This window comes from Dryobates pubescens, unplaced genomic scaffold, assembly GCF_014839835.1.
Source record: "Dryobates pubescens isolate bDryPub1 unplaced genomic scaffold, bDryPub1.pri scaffold_73_arrow_ctg1, whole genome shotgun sequence".
NCBI classification, from domain to species: Eukaryota; Metazoa; Chordata; class Aves; order Piciformes; family Picidae; genus Dryobates; species Dryobates pubescens.
Window position 1 is genome coordinate 110,892 of NW_026530792.1, and position 14,728 is coordinate 125,619.

Sequence of the window (14,728 nt, forward strand, 5' to 3'; positions counted from 1 at the left end):
TGCTCTTGGGGGCCAGCTCATAGTAGTTCCCATGGCCTGTCCCTGACTGTGGTCACAGGACTGCCAAACAGGAGAACCCTGACCAAACAGCCACAGCACTCAGGCCTTGTACAGGAGAGGCTGGAAGTAGAAAGGGAACAGCCCTGGAAATTCAGGTGCTGGTGTTCCCTGGCAGTGCTTGGACTCCTTCCTCCCCCCAGTCTACACAGGACCTGAAGCTACAGAGAAGTTCTGGGGGAAGGATCTCAAGAAGGAAAAAGTTAATGAAAGGTTCTTTAATTTTTTTAACCAAAGAGCAGAGGTCCTGCTGCACAAATTCTTGGTCAGCAGAGCAGAGAATGTGTTAGAAAAGGGATGAGAGATTTATAAAGAGTAAAACACCACAACCACAAAGTACAGAAGCCAGGCTGGGCCTGCACTGAGTGACATCAGAACTGCTTTGCAGAAGAGTTTATTGCTCCTGAAAGCATCCAGGGATCAGTTGGCCAAGGGCAGCCTTGAGCTCCTGGTTCCTCAGGCTGTAGATAAGAGGGTTCACTGCTGGAGGCACCACTGAGTACAGAACTGCCACCACCAGGTCCAGGGATGGGGAGGAGATGGAGGAGGGCTTAAGGTAGGCAAAGAAGGAAGTACTGGTAAACAGGGAGACCACAGCCAGGTGAGGGAGGCAGGTGGCAAAGGCTTTGTGGCGTCCCTGCTGAGAGGGGATCCTCAGCACTGCCCTGAAGATCTGCACATAGGACAACACAATGAACAAAAAACAGACAAATGCTAAACAGACACTGACCACAATAAGCCAAATTTCCCTGAGGTAGGATGTGGAGCAGGAGAGCTTGAGGATCTGGGGGATTTCACAGAAGAACTGGTGCACAGCATTGCCCTGGCAGAGGGGCAGGGAAAATGTATTGGCTGTATGCAGCAGAGCATTGAGAGCCCCACAGGCCCAGGCAGATGCTGCCAGGTGGAGACAAACTCTGCTGCCCAGGAGGGTCTCATAGTGCAGGGGTCTGCAGATGGCAACATAGCGATCGTAGGACATGACGGTGAGGAGATAAAGCTCTTCTGCAAACAAGCAGAATACAAAAAAGACCTGAGCAGCACATCCTGCATAGGAGATGTCCCTGGTGTCCCAGAATGAATTTACCATGGATTTTGGCACAGTGGTGGAGATGCAGCCTATGTCAGTGAGGGCAAGGTTGAGGAGGAAGAAGTACATGGGGGTGTGGAGGTGGTGGTCCCAGGCTATGGTGGTGATGATGAGGCCATTGCCCAGCAGGGCAGCCAGGTAGATGGCCAGGAAGAGCCAGAAGTGCAGGAGCTGCAGCTGCCTTGTGCCTGGGAATGGCAGGAGGAGGAAGTGGGTGATGGAGCTGCTGTTGGCCATCTGCTGCCTCTGGCCAGGAGGCACTGTCAGAAGAGAAGGTGACAGTCAGAAGAGAATTGTCTCAGCACAACCAAAACCACTCCCCACAGACTCCCCCCTGTCACACAGATACCTGCTCCTTCTCAGGGACCTTCCTTCAGCTCCAAGGCTGCAGCACTGCTTGGTCCTGGCTTAAGGTAAAAGGCAAGAGTGGGAGAGCTCCCCATGGACTCTAAGTCACCCTGCTCTGCACCTTAGCTGGAGGGTGACCATGCTCCCATGTCACCCTGAGAAGCCACTTCTGAGAGCACAGCCTGGATGGACACCTAAAGGACACAGCCAAGGCATGACCATGGCAGCTCCTGCAGTCAGCTCATTGCCAGCCTCACAGCCTGCACTGCCCAGAGCTTCCCAGGCTGGAGGACAGCTGGGACACCTCATTGCTGTGACTCCACCTGCACAGAAGATCTCACACTATCTGTGCCTGACTCTGCAGCTGAAGCTTCCATGCCCACAGAGTCATCAGCAACACAAAGAGCCTCTGAGACAGGCAAGGAGAGGGACAGAAAGACACTCAGGAAGGACCTCAGTTGAGGAGTATAGGCACTTGGTGAGGTTCCCAATAAAGATCTGTGTGATGGTTTAAGAGACTCAGCCTCTACTCTAAAGGCACAGCTGAATTTTCCTCCTCACCAGCCAGGCCAGAGGCAGGGGAAGCAAAGATTCAGGAAAGCAGAGCCTGGGTCAGGAACCCCTGGCCTGAACATAGTCATGAAAAGTCCCCCTGAAAATGTTCTGGATGTGAGCTGCCTCTCCACAGCAGAGGGACCCTGCCCTGCACTGCCTTGCCCTGTCAAGGGTGACTTCTTCTAACCACAGCTTCTCCCCAAAGCAGCAGGAAGAGCTCCCTGAGCTGCCTGAGAGCTCCCTGAGCTCCCTGAGCTCCCTGAGCTGCCTGCTGGTGCAGGAACTCTGCTGCCTAAGCCTGGCAGGCAGCAGAGTTCCTGCACCAGCACACTGTCCCAGCTTTAGGAGATGCCTCCAAGAACTGCAGCTGCACTGCCCTGCAGCCACAGACTCACCCTGTCAGCAACTGCAGTGACTTCTCCTCCAGTGAGCTCTCAGCATCCTCCCAGTCCTGGACACCTTGAAGCTCTCTCTGCCTTCCTCATCTCCCAGAGATGCCCTCAGCCCTACTTTGCTGTGCAGAGGAGCTGCTCCTGAACAGACCTCCATCATGCCAAGGAGCCTGGCCCAGCTCAGCAGCAGCAGACCAGCCCAAGTCATTTAAAGGAGCCCTCTGGTGGCTTTGGTGCCAAGTCCATGAACCTCAGAGACTGAGAAGCTGATGAAACCTCTCCAGAAGTCAAAGTCAGATTCAAACTCTGAAGTTTCTTCTACTCTTAATGGGTCTCAGTGAAGCATACTGGGAAAGGGTCCCCAGGGTCTGGTTAGAGCAGAAGGAGACAGTGGATGCAAGGGAAGCACCACTGGAGGCACTGAAGCATCTCCACGCTCTGGTGAGAGCAGAGAACTGAGGCAGTGCTGACAGGTCAGGACAAGCAGCTCAAGGTGGCTCTGCTGCTGAGGAAACCTGGAGGGGTTTCATTGATCCAAAGGGCCAAGCCCTGAGCCCCAGCCCCTGGCAAGGCAGAGCCTGTCCCTCACCTGTGGCCCTGGGCTCTGCTGGGAGCAGTGGGGAGTGGGGATGAGCAGTGATCACAATAGGACCTTGACAGGTTTTGTTGTGGTTTGCTTGCAAAGAGACAACTCCTGCTGAAAAGGAATGAAAGGTACCTTTAAAACACATTTTTATCAGATGCTTTGTGCAATAAAAACCAATTAGCTGCAGAAACCTTGGTAATAATTTGAGGTTCAGCAGTATTTAATGAGCCCCATGGAGTATTTGGGGCTGATTACATCATCCTCAGGTACTGCCAGCAGACTCTGCCAAGGTACTGCCAAGAAGCCTCTCAACAAGTCCAAGTCAGAAGCAAACTCCCAAGTACCTTGAAGCACTGATTGGCCTCACTGGGGCTTGTTACTGACAAAGGCTCCCCAGGGACTCGTTAGAGCAGCTTGTTAGAGGCCAGGATTGCAGGGAGACAAAGGCAAAGTACAGGGCAGAAAAACTTGCCTTTGGTCTAGGAAGCAGAAAGGCCAAGCCCTGACCATTGCCTTGAAATAGAAGAACCTCAAAGCCTCAAAGCAGATTTTCTCTTCAGAGGCCTTGGTGGCAGAGGCAACTGCCAGAGCCAAGGGCACAAAGACCTTGGTCCTTTTGTGCCTCTCGGCCATGCCAGAGCCCTTGGCCATGAGATACTCCCCCACCATTACCCAATAGAAAGCATCTCCCATGGGAGCAAAGAGGGAAGAAAGAGGAAGAGAAGGACTTTGAGATGGATTTATAGGGTGCAGGATATTATGGGTATGAAATAGGCTGTTTCCTCTGTCCTCCTTATTGGGCTGGACCCTCTGGACACAGGAGGTGTAGCCTATGTGGTACTAATAGAAGACACCCAGCCTGAACTGCCACAGAAGGTGAAGGGAAAAGTCTGAACACAACTGGTGACCAAACCAATGACTTGTGACAAAAGCAAGAGATTCCAAAACAGGCAGTGAAAGGTGAAGAGAACTTCTCCTGGCTAGCTGATGGAAGGGAAAACTCAAGGTTCTCCAAACAGTCAACGGGAAGATGTGATTCAGAGTACTGGAAAAACTCAACAGCTAAGGCTGTGCAGTGTTGGTGGCCAAGAAAAAGGCTGACACCAAGATGTGCTCAAGCACCAGCCAGCAGCAGAGGCCACTTGATTCATACACATGGCTTTCTGTGTCCATGTGCCCTTTGTACTTAAGTGATTGGTTTAGGCTTGGTGTCCAGGCACCTCTCTCCCCCTTCTGGTAGCCTGGGGAGTTCTCTCTGTTTCTTCCTTTGTTATTCACAGACCATCACATTCTGTCCAGCCCTGACTGGGAGCTGAGAAGAAAGAACCAACAGCAGCTCGATTTTGCAGCCTGGCATGGATGACACTCTCCACATTAGTGGCTAATTCAAGCAACACTTTTGATGTTTCCTTGTCTTGTTTTGCAACCCAAGATGCCAGTTCCCTTAGCTGAGCTGGTGCTTTGCTGTAGCAATTTGAAGCAAGATTATCCTGGCTGCTATGTGTTCAGCTTTCTTCTACAAACCTCCATGATCATCTCATTCAGCTGTTAGGCTAAGCCTGCATGGCTTTAAGGCAAAGGGAGTGTGATTAAAGATCATAGTACTAGATCAGCTCCAGATCTCTGCTGCAGGTACACACAGCTTTCTGCTTGTAAAGTCCCTGAAATATCTAATTCTTGAGGCTCTAATGGGGCAGAGAGCAAATTATCATCCCACATATCCCGGTTCTCAAAACACCTTACTGGTGTGCTACAATTGAATTTTGACAGGCATTTAAATTCCAGGTTTGATTTAATGCATGCAGCAGAGCAGGGAAGTCATTGTGCCCCTGTACTCTGCACTGATTAGGCCACAGCTTGAGTACTGTGTCCACTTCTGAGCCCCTCAGTTTAAGAAGGATATCGAGACACTTGAACATGTCCAGAGAAGGGCAACAAGGCTGGGGAGAGGCCTTGAGCACAGCCCTATGAAGAGAGACTGAGGGAGCTGGGATTGTTTAGCCTGGAGAAGAGGTGGCTCAGGGGTGACCTCATTGCTCTCTACAACTACCTGAAGGGTGGTTGTAGCCAGGAAGGGGTTGGTCTCTTCTTTTAGGCAACCAGCACCAGAACAAGGGGACACAGTCTCAAGCTGTGCCAGGGGAAGTTTAGGCTCGAGGTGAGGAGAAAGTTCTTCACTGAGCGAGTCGTTCGTCATTGCAATGTGCTGCCCAGGGATTTGGTGGAGTCACCATCCCTGGAGGTGTTCAAGAGGGGATTGGACGTGGCACTTGGTGCCATGGTCTAGTCATAAGGTCTGTGGTGACAGGTTGGACTCGATGATCCTTGAGGTCTCTTCCAAACTTGGTGATACTGTGAGCTATACTGTGAGCTTCCTCTAATACCGACAGAGATGGCTAGGAATCAGAAGATGAAAACACCGATGTTGAGAAACCAAATAGCACAACTTTGTTCTACAGCTCCTCTTAGGAAAAATGGAGTGCTTGGAGGCTCGTGGTTATGGCATTTTTATGACCGCACCCCTCCCGCGAGCTCCAGCAGCCCCCATGAGCCCCGGCAGCCTCCAAGAGCCCCGGTGGCCCTCCTGAGCCCCGGCGGCCCCAACTGCCCCGACCAAGGCAGCACCGATCAATGCACCACCGACACCAGCAGCACCGACTGTAGCGGTGGCCCCGGCAGCTGCCCCCATGGCAGCAGCCACAGCAACAGCCCCAGTGGCCTCAGTGGCTATCCCCATGGTGGTGGCCCCAGCGGTGGCCCCTCCCCAGCGGCTCCAGCTGCGCTACCCTCCCTGCCTTTCAGATCCCAGGCATTCTCAGCAGACGATATCACTGCGATGGAGGCTACAATCGAATTCTGAAGGGACAATAACATAAGGGATCAGGAGGTGGGAGGGATGGGGAACTGCTGCGCTGAGCTTTTGGAAAGGTATTGTGAGAAATGCAGGAATAGATGGAGAGTCTGTAGATTTTCCTGTACATGCATCTCCTGTGGTATTAGAAGGTCAACAAAGAATATGGCAATCTCTGGACTAGAAAATGTTAGAAGAAGCTAAACATAGTCATAGCTACCTATGGGTTAAAGTCAGGATACACAACTGCAGTGGATGCCACTCTAGAGTCCACAAATGTTGTTGTCGAGTCTGATCAGCATGGTCTTCTACCTTGTGCTCTGTTAATGGGCAGATCGCCTACCTCTAGACAGGGAATCTTAGCTCCCAGTTTAATAGATTCTGATCATGACTGGGTTACAAAAGTTGTGCTCTATACCGTTACCCTTCCTGTTAGCACTCCTGTTGGGACCAAAATTGCTCAGCTAATACCATTTGAGTCCAGAGTGCCTAAGGCTTCTAACAGGCTTCGAGGACAAGGAGGTTCCACCCATATAGAATACATAGAATAAACCAGGTTGGAAGAGACCTTCAAGATCATCATGTCCAACCCATCAACCAATCCAACACCACCTAAACAACTAACCCATGGCACCAAGCACCCCATCAAGTCTTCTCCTGAAAACCTCCAATGTTGGCGACTCCACCACCTCCCCAGGCAGCCCATTCCTAGGGGCAATCACTCTCTCTGTGTAGAACTTTTTCCTAACATCCAGCCTGAACCTCCCCTGGTGCAGTTCATGGGCAGGGAAAGTCACTTAGGGTTTGTCCCTCCATTTCCAGATGAACTGAATTTATCAAACAGCACAACCACTATTTGTAATGTTCGCTTTATTTCCTGGCCTTTCCAGTGTGCAGGGGAGTGTGTGTCAGGCAGGCTGCAGCTCATCTCTTACTGGATGCATTATAAGTGGTATCACTGTCCTCTCTGAAAACGCAGGGCCATCTTGCCTATACATTAAGAAACCCTTAGTCGCACAACTAGACCAGATCTAGAGGATAAGGTTGCAAAAGGGAAAACTGTATGAGACTCTTTCCCAGAGAGATCCCATTAGTATAATACTTAACAGCAGTTGCTCAGAGCCACATCCAGCCTGGCCTTAAAAACATCCAGGGATGGGGCTCCTACCACCTCCCTGGGCAACCTGTTCCAGTGTCTCCCCACCCTCATGGGGAAGAATTTCTTCCTAATATCCAACTTGAAGCTACCCATTTCTATTTTTTTTCCATTCCCCCTAGTCCTATCATTACCTGACACCCTAAAAAGTGCCACACCAGCTTTCTTGTAGGCCCCTTTCAGATACTGGAAGGCCACAATAAGGTCTCCTTGGAGGCTTCTCTTCTCCAGACTGAACACCCCAACTCTCCCAGTCTGTCCTCACAGGAGAGGTGCTCCAGCCCTCTGATCATCCTCATGGCCCTTCTCTGGACACCTTCCAGCACATCCAGATCCTAATAGGGGCTCCAGAACTGGATGCAGTACTCCAGGTGGCTTCTCAATAGCTTCTTGGCCCTAGAAATCCAAAAGGGAAAAGCAGAACAGACTGTAACAATCAGACACCCTTGTGGACAAACTATACAACTTTCAAGGATTGTGGATGCTGGAGCTGATGTCACTATTATACCTTGCCATAAATGGAATGGTCACTAGCCACTGCTGATGGCAAACTCTGGAGTCATGGGTTTAGAAGGTATCCAAACAACCTGGGTCAGCAAAGAGCCAGTGTAATTAGCTTTTAAAGACCACCAATCAATCACTGTAAGACCATACTTGTTAACCCTTCTAGTTGCTCTATTGGGCAGAGATGCCTTAAGTTAGCTAGGAGCAAAACTCGTTTCTGTTCCTTTTCTGTAGCGGCTACTGGTCAGCAACCAACCCTCACATTAAAATGGAAACCAGATAATCCAGTATGGGTGGAGCAATGGTCGCTCAGACAAGATAGGCTGCAAGTCGTTAAGACCCTACTGCAGAAACAATTGCAATTAGGGCATACCTTGCTAGCCAGCCTCACACTGCCACCCCCTTCCTCTGGTAAGACTCCAGTCTACCAAAGCTCTGTTCTGATAGAAAGCAACGGTGCTAATTTCATCATTTCTGCTTGTAATGTCTTTCAGAGATTTGTTATTTAGAGTTTTGCTAAGTCTACCTAGTAAGCATAAGGAATGGTAAGCATTTGGTATTTACAGGTACTTAGTCCATAGTAATTGCAGTAAGGTGTACATACATAATGAGTTCAAATAAGAAGATTTTCTTTTGGTTTGAACCTTCTTAGCTGTGTGCCTCGGCATTGCAAAGGAGCTCCGTGTAATCTAGTTAAGGTTTGTAGTAAATAGGTATTCATTTTAAAAAGTATTCCTCAGGTAATGTAACGTCTTTATATTTCCTTCCTAGACATTGACTAGGAAAAAATACAGAGAGCCACAAGCACCGTGACAAAGAGAGAGATCCCAGAACACACCCAAGAACATCCCATCCCCACCTGGGGGTACACCCAAACCCCCCCCCAGGGCTCTTTCCTCCCCCCCCAAACGAGCCTTGGGCCTGGGGAGGCCCAAGGGAGGCAGCACAGCCATTGTACCTAGGCAGCAACAGAGGACGAAAGACGAAGTGAAAAGCCCGCATGGACTGTTTTATAGGGGATCAGGGCATTATGGGAATGGAATACCTGGTCCCTGTGACCACCCCCTGGGCTGAGCCCCACCCTTGGGACCTCCCAGGTGTGGCCTGCGTAGCAGCATCCGGGCCAGCACCCAACCTAAACCACAACAGGACCTCCTGACATCAAGGAGTCATAGAATGGGAGGGGGTGGAAGGGACCCCCTGAGGTCACTGAGTGTAGAATGGGAGGGGCTGGAAGGGACCACCTGAGGTCACAGAGTCACAGAATGGGAGGGACTGGAAGGGACCTCCTGAGGTCACAGAGTCATAGAATGGGAGGGGCTGGAAGGGACCTCCTGAGTTCACAGAGGCTTGGAATATGAGGGGCTGGATGGGACCTTCTGAGGTGAAAGAGGAATAGAATGGGAGGGGCTGGAAAGGATCTCCTGAGGTCACAGAGGACTGGAATAGGAGGGGCTGGAAGCAACATGCTGAGGTCAAAGAGTCCTAGGATTGGAGGGGTTGGAAGGGACCTCATGAAGTGACAGAATCATAGAATGGGAGGGGCTTGAAGGGACCTCCTGAAGTCATAGAGTCATAGAATGGGAGGGGCTGGAAGGGACCTGCTGAGGTCAGAGAGTCAAAGAATGGGAGGGGCAGGAAGGGACCTCCTGAGTTCCTGGACTCATAGAATGGGAGGGGCTGGAAGGGACCTCCTGAAGTCATAGAGTCATAGAATGGGAGGGGCTGGAAGGGACCTGCTGAGGTCAGAGAGTCAAAGAATGGGAGGGGCAGGAAGGGACCTCCTGAGTTCCTGGACTCATAGAATGGGAGGGGCTGGAAGGGACCTCCTGAGATCTCAGAATCATAGAATGGGAGGGGCTGGAAGGGACCTCCTGAGGTCACAGAGGCCTGGAATCGGAGGGGCTGGAAAGGACCTCCTGAGGTCACAGAGTGTAGAATGGGAGGGGCTGGAAGGGACCTCCTGAGGTCACAAAGTCTTAGAATGGGAGGGACTGGAATGGACATCCTGAGGGCACTGAGTGTAGAATGTGAGGGTCAGTAAGGGACCTCCTGAGGTTACAGAGGCCTGGAATGGGAGGGGCAGGGAGGAACCTGCTGAGGTCACAGACTCACAGAATGGGAGGGGCTGGAAGTGACCTGCTGAGATCAAAGAGTCCTAGGATTGGAGGGGTTGGAAGGGACCTCCTGAGGTCACAGAGGCCTGGAATGGGAGGGGCTGGAAGGGACCTGCTGAGGTCAAAGATTCCTAGGACTGGAGGGGTTGGAAGGTACCTCACGAAGTCACAGAGTCATAGAATGGGAGGGGCCTGAAGTAACCTCCCGAGGTTACTGAGTGTAGCATGTGAGGGGCTTGAAGGGATCTCCTGAGGTCACACAGTCAAAGAATGGGAGGGGCTGGAATTGACCTCCTGAGGTCACAGAGTCATAGAATGGGAGGGGCTGGAAGGGACCTCCTGAGGTCAGATAGTCTTAGGATGGGAGGGGCTGGAAGGGACCTCCGGAGGTCAGAGAGTCATAGAATGGGAGGGGGTGGAAGGGACCTCCTGAGGTCACAGAAACAAAGAATGGGAGGGGCTGGAAGAGACCTCCTGAGGTCAGTGAGTCACAGAATGGGAGGGGCTGGAAGGGACCTGCTGAGGTCAAAGAGTCCTAGGATTGGAGGGGTTGGAAGGGACCTCATGAAGTCACAGAGTCATAGAATGGGAGGGACTGGAATGGACCTCCTGAGTTCACAGAGGCCTGAAATGGGAGGGGCTGGAAGGGACCTCCTGAGGTCAGAGAGTCTTAGGATAGGAGGAGCTGTAAGGGACCTCATGAAGTCACAGAGACAAAGAATGGTAGGGGCTGGAAGGGACCTCCTGAGGTCACTGAGCGTAGAATGGGAGGGGCTGGAAGGGACCTGCAGAGGTCACAGAGTCATAGAATGGGAGGAACTGCAAGGGGTCTCCTGAGGTCACAGAGTGACAGAATGGGTGGGGCTGGAATAGACCTGCAGAGGTCACAGGGAGAAAGAATGGGAGGGGCTGGAATGGACCTCCTGAGGTCACAGAGTCATAGAATGGGAGGGGCTGGAATGGACCTCCTGAGGTCACAGCGTCATAGAATGGGAGTTGATGGAAGGGACCTCCTGAGGTCAGAGAGTCACAGAATGGGAGGGGCTGGAAGGGACCTCCTGGGTTCACCGAGTCATAGAATGGGAGGGGCTGGAAGGGACCTCCTGAGGTCACAGAGTGATAGATAGGGAGTGGCTGAAAGAGACCTCCTGAGGTCACAGAGTGATAGAATGGGATTGGTGGGAAGGGACCTCCAGATGTCATAGAGCAGTAGACTGGGAGGGGCTGAAAGGGATCTGCTGAGGTCAGAGAGTCACAGAATGTGAGGGGCTGCAAGGGACCTCCTGAGGTCAGAGAGTCTTAGAATGGGAGGGACTGGAATGGACCTCCTGAGGTCACAGAGTCATAGAATGGGAGGTGTTGGAAGGGACCTCCTGATGTCACAGAGTCATAGAATGGGAGGGTCTGGAACGGACCTCCTGAGGTCACAGAAGCCTGGAATGGGAGGGGCTGGAAGGGACCTCCTGAGTTCACAGAGTCACAGAATGGGAGGGGCTGGAAGGGACCTCCTCAGGAAAGAGAATCATAGATTTGGAGCGGCTGGAAGGGACCTCCTGAGGTCACAGAGACAAAGAATGGGAGGGACTGGAATGGACCTCCTGAGGACACAGAGTCATATATAGGAAGTGGCTGGAAGGGACCTCCTGAGGTCACAGAGTCACAGAATGGGAGGGACTGGAAGGGACCTCCTGAGGTCACAGAGTCACAGCATGGGAGTGGCTGGAAGGGACCTCCTGAGGTCACAGAGGCCTGGAATGGGAGGGGCTGGAAGGGAACTCCTGAAGTCAGAGAGTATTAGGATGGGAGGGGCTGGAAGGGACCTCATGAGGTCACAGAGACAAAGAATGGTAGGGGCTGGAAGGGACCTCCTGAGGTCACTGGGTGTAGAATGGGAGGGGCTGGAATGGACCTCCTAAGGTCACAGAGCCCTGCAATGGGGGGGGCAGGAAGGGACCTGCTGAGGTCACAGAGTCAAAGAATGGGAGGGGCAGGAAGGGACCTCCTGAGTTCCTGGACTCATAGAATGGGAGGGGCTGGAAGGGACCTCCTGAGGTCTCAGAATCATAGAATGGGAGGGGCTGGAAGGGACCTCCTGAGGTCACAGAGTGACAGAATGGGTGGGGCTGGAATAGACCTGCAGAGGTTACAGGGAGAAAGAATGGGAGGGGCTGGAATGGACCTCCTGAGGTCACAGCGTCATAGAATGGGAGTTGATGGAAGGGACCTCCTGAGGTCAGAGAGTCACAGAATGGGAGGGGCTGGAAGGGACCTCCTGAGGTCACAGAGTCATAGATAGGGAGTGGCTGAAAGGGACCTCCTGAGGTCACAGAGTGATAGAATGGGATTGGTGGGAAGGGACCTCCAGATGTCATAGAGCAGTAGACTGGGAGGGGCTGAAAGGGATCTCCTGAGGTCAGAGAGTCACAGAATGTGAGGGGCTGCAAGGGACCTCCTGAGGTCACAGAGTCTTAGAATGGGAGGGACTGGAATGGACCTCCTGAGGTCACAGAGTCATAGAATGGGAGGGTCTGGAAGGGACCTCCTGAGGTCACAGAAGCCTGGAATGGGAGGGGCTGGAAGGGAACTCCTGAAGTCAGAGAGTATTAGGATGGGAGGGGCTGGAAGGGACCTCATGAGGTCACAGAGACAAAGGATGGTAGGGGCTGGAAGGGACCTCCTGAGGTCACTGTGTGTAGAATGGGAGGGGCTGGAAGTGACCTTCTGAGATCAAAGAGTCCTAGGATTGGAGGGGTTGGAAGGGACCTGCTGAGGTCACAGAGTCACAGAATGGGAGGGACTGGAAGGGACCTCCTGAGGTCACAAAGTCTTAGAATGGGAGGGACTGGAATGGACATCCTGAGGGCGATGACTGTAGAATGGATGGGGCTTGAAGGGACCTTCTGAGGGCACTGAGTGTAGAATGTGAGGGTCTGGAAGGGACCTGGTGAGGTCACAGAGTCTTAGAATGGGAGGGGCAGGAAGGGACCTGCTGAGGTCAAACAGTCCTAGAATTGGAGGGGTTGGAAGGGACCTCATGAAGTCACAGAGACAAAGAATGGGAGGGTCTGGAAGGGAACCCCTGAGGTCACTGAATGTAGAATAGGAGGGGAAGGAAGGGACCTCCTGAGGTCACAGAGTCATAGAATGGGAGTGGCTGGAAGGGACCACCTGAGGTGATAGAGGCCTGGAATGGGAGGGGCTGGAAAGGAACTCCTGAACTCAGAGAATATTAGGATGGGAGGGGCTGGAAGGGACCTCATGAAGTCACAGAGACAAAGAATGGGAGGGGCTGGAAGGGACCCCCTCAGGTCACTGAGTGTAGAATGGGAAGGGAAGGAAGGGACCCCCTCAGGTCACAGAGTCATAGAATGGGAGGTGCTGGAAGGGACCTCCTGAAGTCACAGAGTCATAGATAGGGAGTGGCTGAAAGGGACCTCCTGAGGTCACAGAGTGATAGAATGGGAGGGGTGGGAAGGGGCCTCCAGATGTCATAGAGCAGTAGACTGGGAGGGGCTGAAAGGGATCTGCTGAGGTCAGAGAGTCACAGAATGTGAGGGGCTGCAAGGGACGTCCTGAGGTCACAGAGTCTTAGAATGGGAGGGACTGGAATGGACCTCCTGAGGTCACAGAGTCATAGAATGGGAGGTTTTGGAAGGGACCTCCTGATGTCACAGAGTCATAGAATGGGAGGGGCTGGAAGGGACCTCCTCAGGGCATAGAGTCATAGAATTGGAGCGGCTGGAAGGGACCTCCTGAGGTCACAGAGACAAAGAATGGGAGGGACTGGAATGGACCTCCTGAGGACACAGAGTCATATATAGGCAGTGGCTGGAAGGGACCTCCTGAGGTCACAGAGACAAAGAATGGTAGGGGCTGGAAGGGATCTCCTGAGGTCACTGGGTGTAAAATGCGAGGGGCTGGAATGGACCTCCTAAGGCCGCAGAGCCCTGCAATGGGAGGGGCAGGACGGGACCTGCTGAGCTCACAGAGTCATAGAATGGGAGGGGCTGGAAGGGACCTGCAGAGGTCACAGACTCGTAGAATGGGAGGAGCTGCAAGGGGTCTCCTGAGGTCACAGAGTGACAGAATGGGTGGGGCTGAAATGGACCTGCAGAGGTCACAGAGAGAAAGAATGGGAGGGCCTGGAATGGACCTCCTGAGGTCAGAGAGTCATAGATAAGGCGTGGCTGAAAGGGACCTCCTGAGTTCACTGAGTGATAGAATGGGAGGGGCTGGAAGGGACCTCCTGAGGTCAGAGAGTCACAGAATGGGAGGGGCTGGGAGGGTCCACCTGAGGTCACAGATTCATGGAATGGGAGGGGCTGGAAGGGGTCTCCTGAGGTCACAGAGTGACAGAATGGGTGGGGCTGGAATGGACCTGCAGAGGTCACAGAGTCAAAGAATGGGAGGGACTGGAAGGGACCTCCTGAGGTCACAGAGACAAAGAATGGTAGGGGCTGGAAGGGACCTCCTGAGGTCACTGGGTGTAGAATGGGAGGGGCTGGAATGGACCTCCTAAGGTCACAGAGCCCTGCAATGGGGGGGGCAGGAAGGGACCTGCTGAGGTCACAGAGTCAAAGAATGGGAGGGGCAGGAAGGGACCTCCTGAGTTCCTGGACTCATAGAATGGGAGGGGCTGGAAGGGACCTCCTGAGGTCTCAGAATCATAGAATGGGAGGGGCTGGAAGGGACCTCCTGAGGTCACAGAGTGACAGAATGGGTGGGGCTGGAATAGACCTGCAGAGGTTACAGGGAGAAAGAATGGGAGGGGCTGGAATGGACCTCCTGAGGTCACAGCGTCATAGAATGGGAGTTGATGGAAGGGACCTCCTGAGGTCAGAGAGTCACAGAATGGGAGGGGCTGGAAGGGACCTCCTGAGGTCACAGAGTCATAGATAGGGAGTGGCTGAAAGGGACCTCCTGAGGTCACAGAGTGATAGAATGGGATTGGTGGGAAGGGACCTCCAGATGTCATAGAGCAGTAGACTGGGAGGGGCTGAAAGGGATCTCCTGAGGTCAGAGAGTCACAGAATGTGAGGGGCTGCAAGGGACCTCCTGAGGTCACAGAGTCT

General features: G+C 52.8%; 1 protein-coding gene across 1 annotated transcript; it reads right to left on the reverse strand.

Moving 5' to 3' along the window:
- Positions 1-451: 451 nt before the first annotated feature.
- On the reverse strand, positions 452-1,387 carry LOC128899810 (olfactory receptor 14A16-like). The gene has a single exon (XM_054179513.1). It carries the CDS (start codon positions 1,382-1,384, stop codon positions 452-454), a length of 933 nt encoding a protein of 310 aa, XP_054035488.1. The 5' UTR covers positions 1,385-1,387.
- Between the last annotated feature and the right edge of the window lie 13,341 nt (positions 1,388-14,728).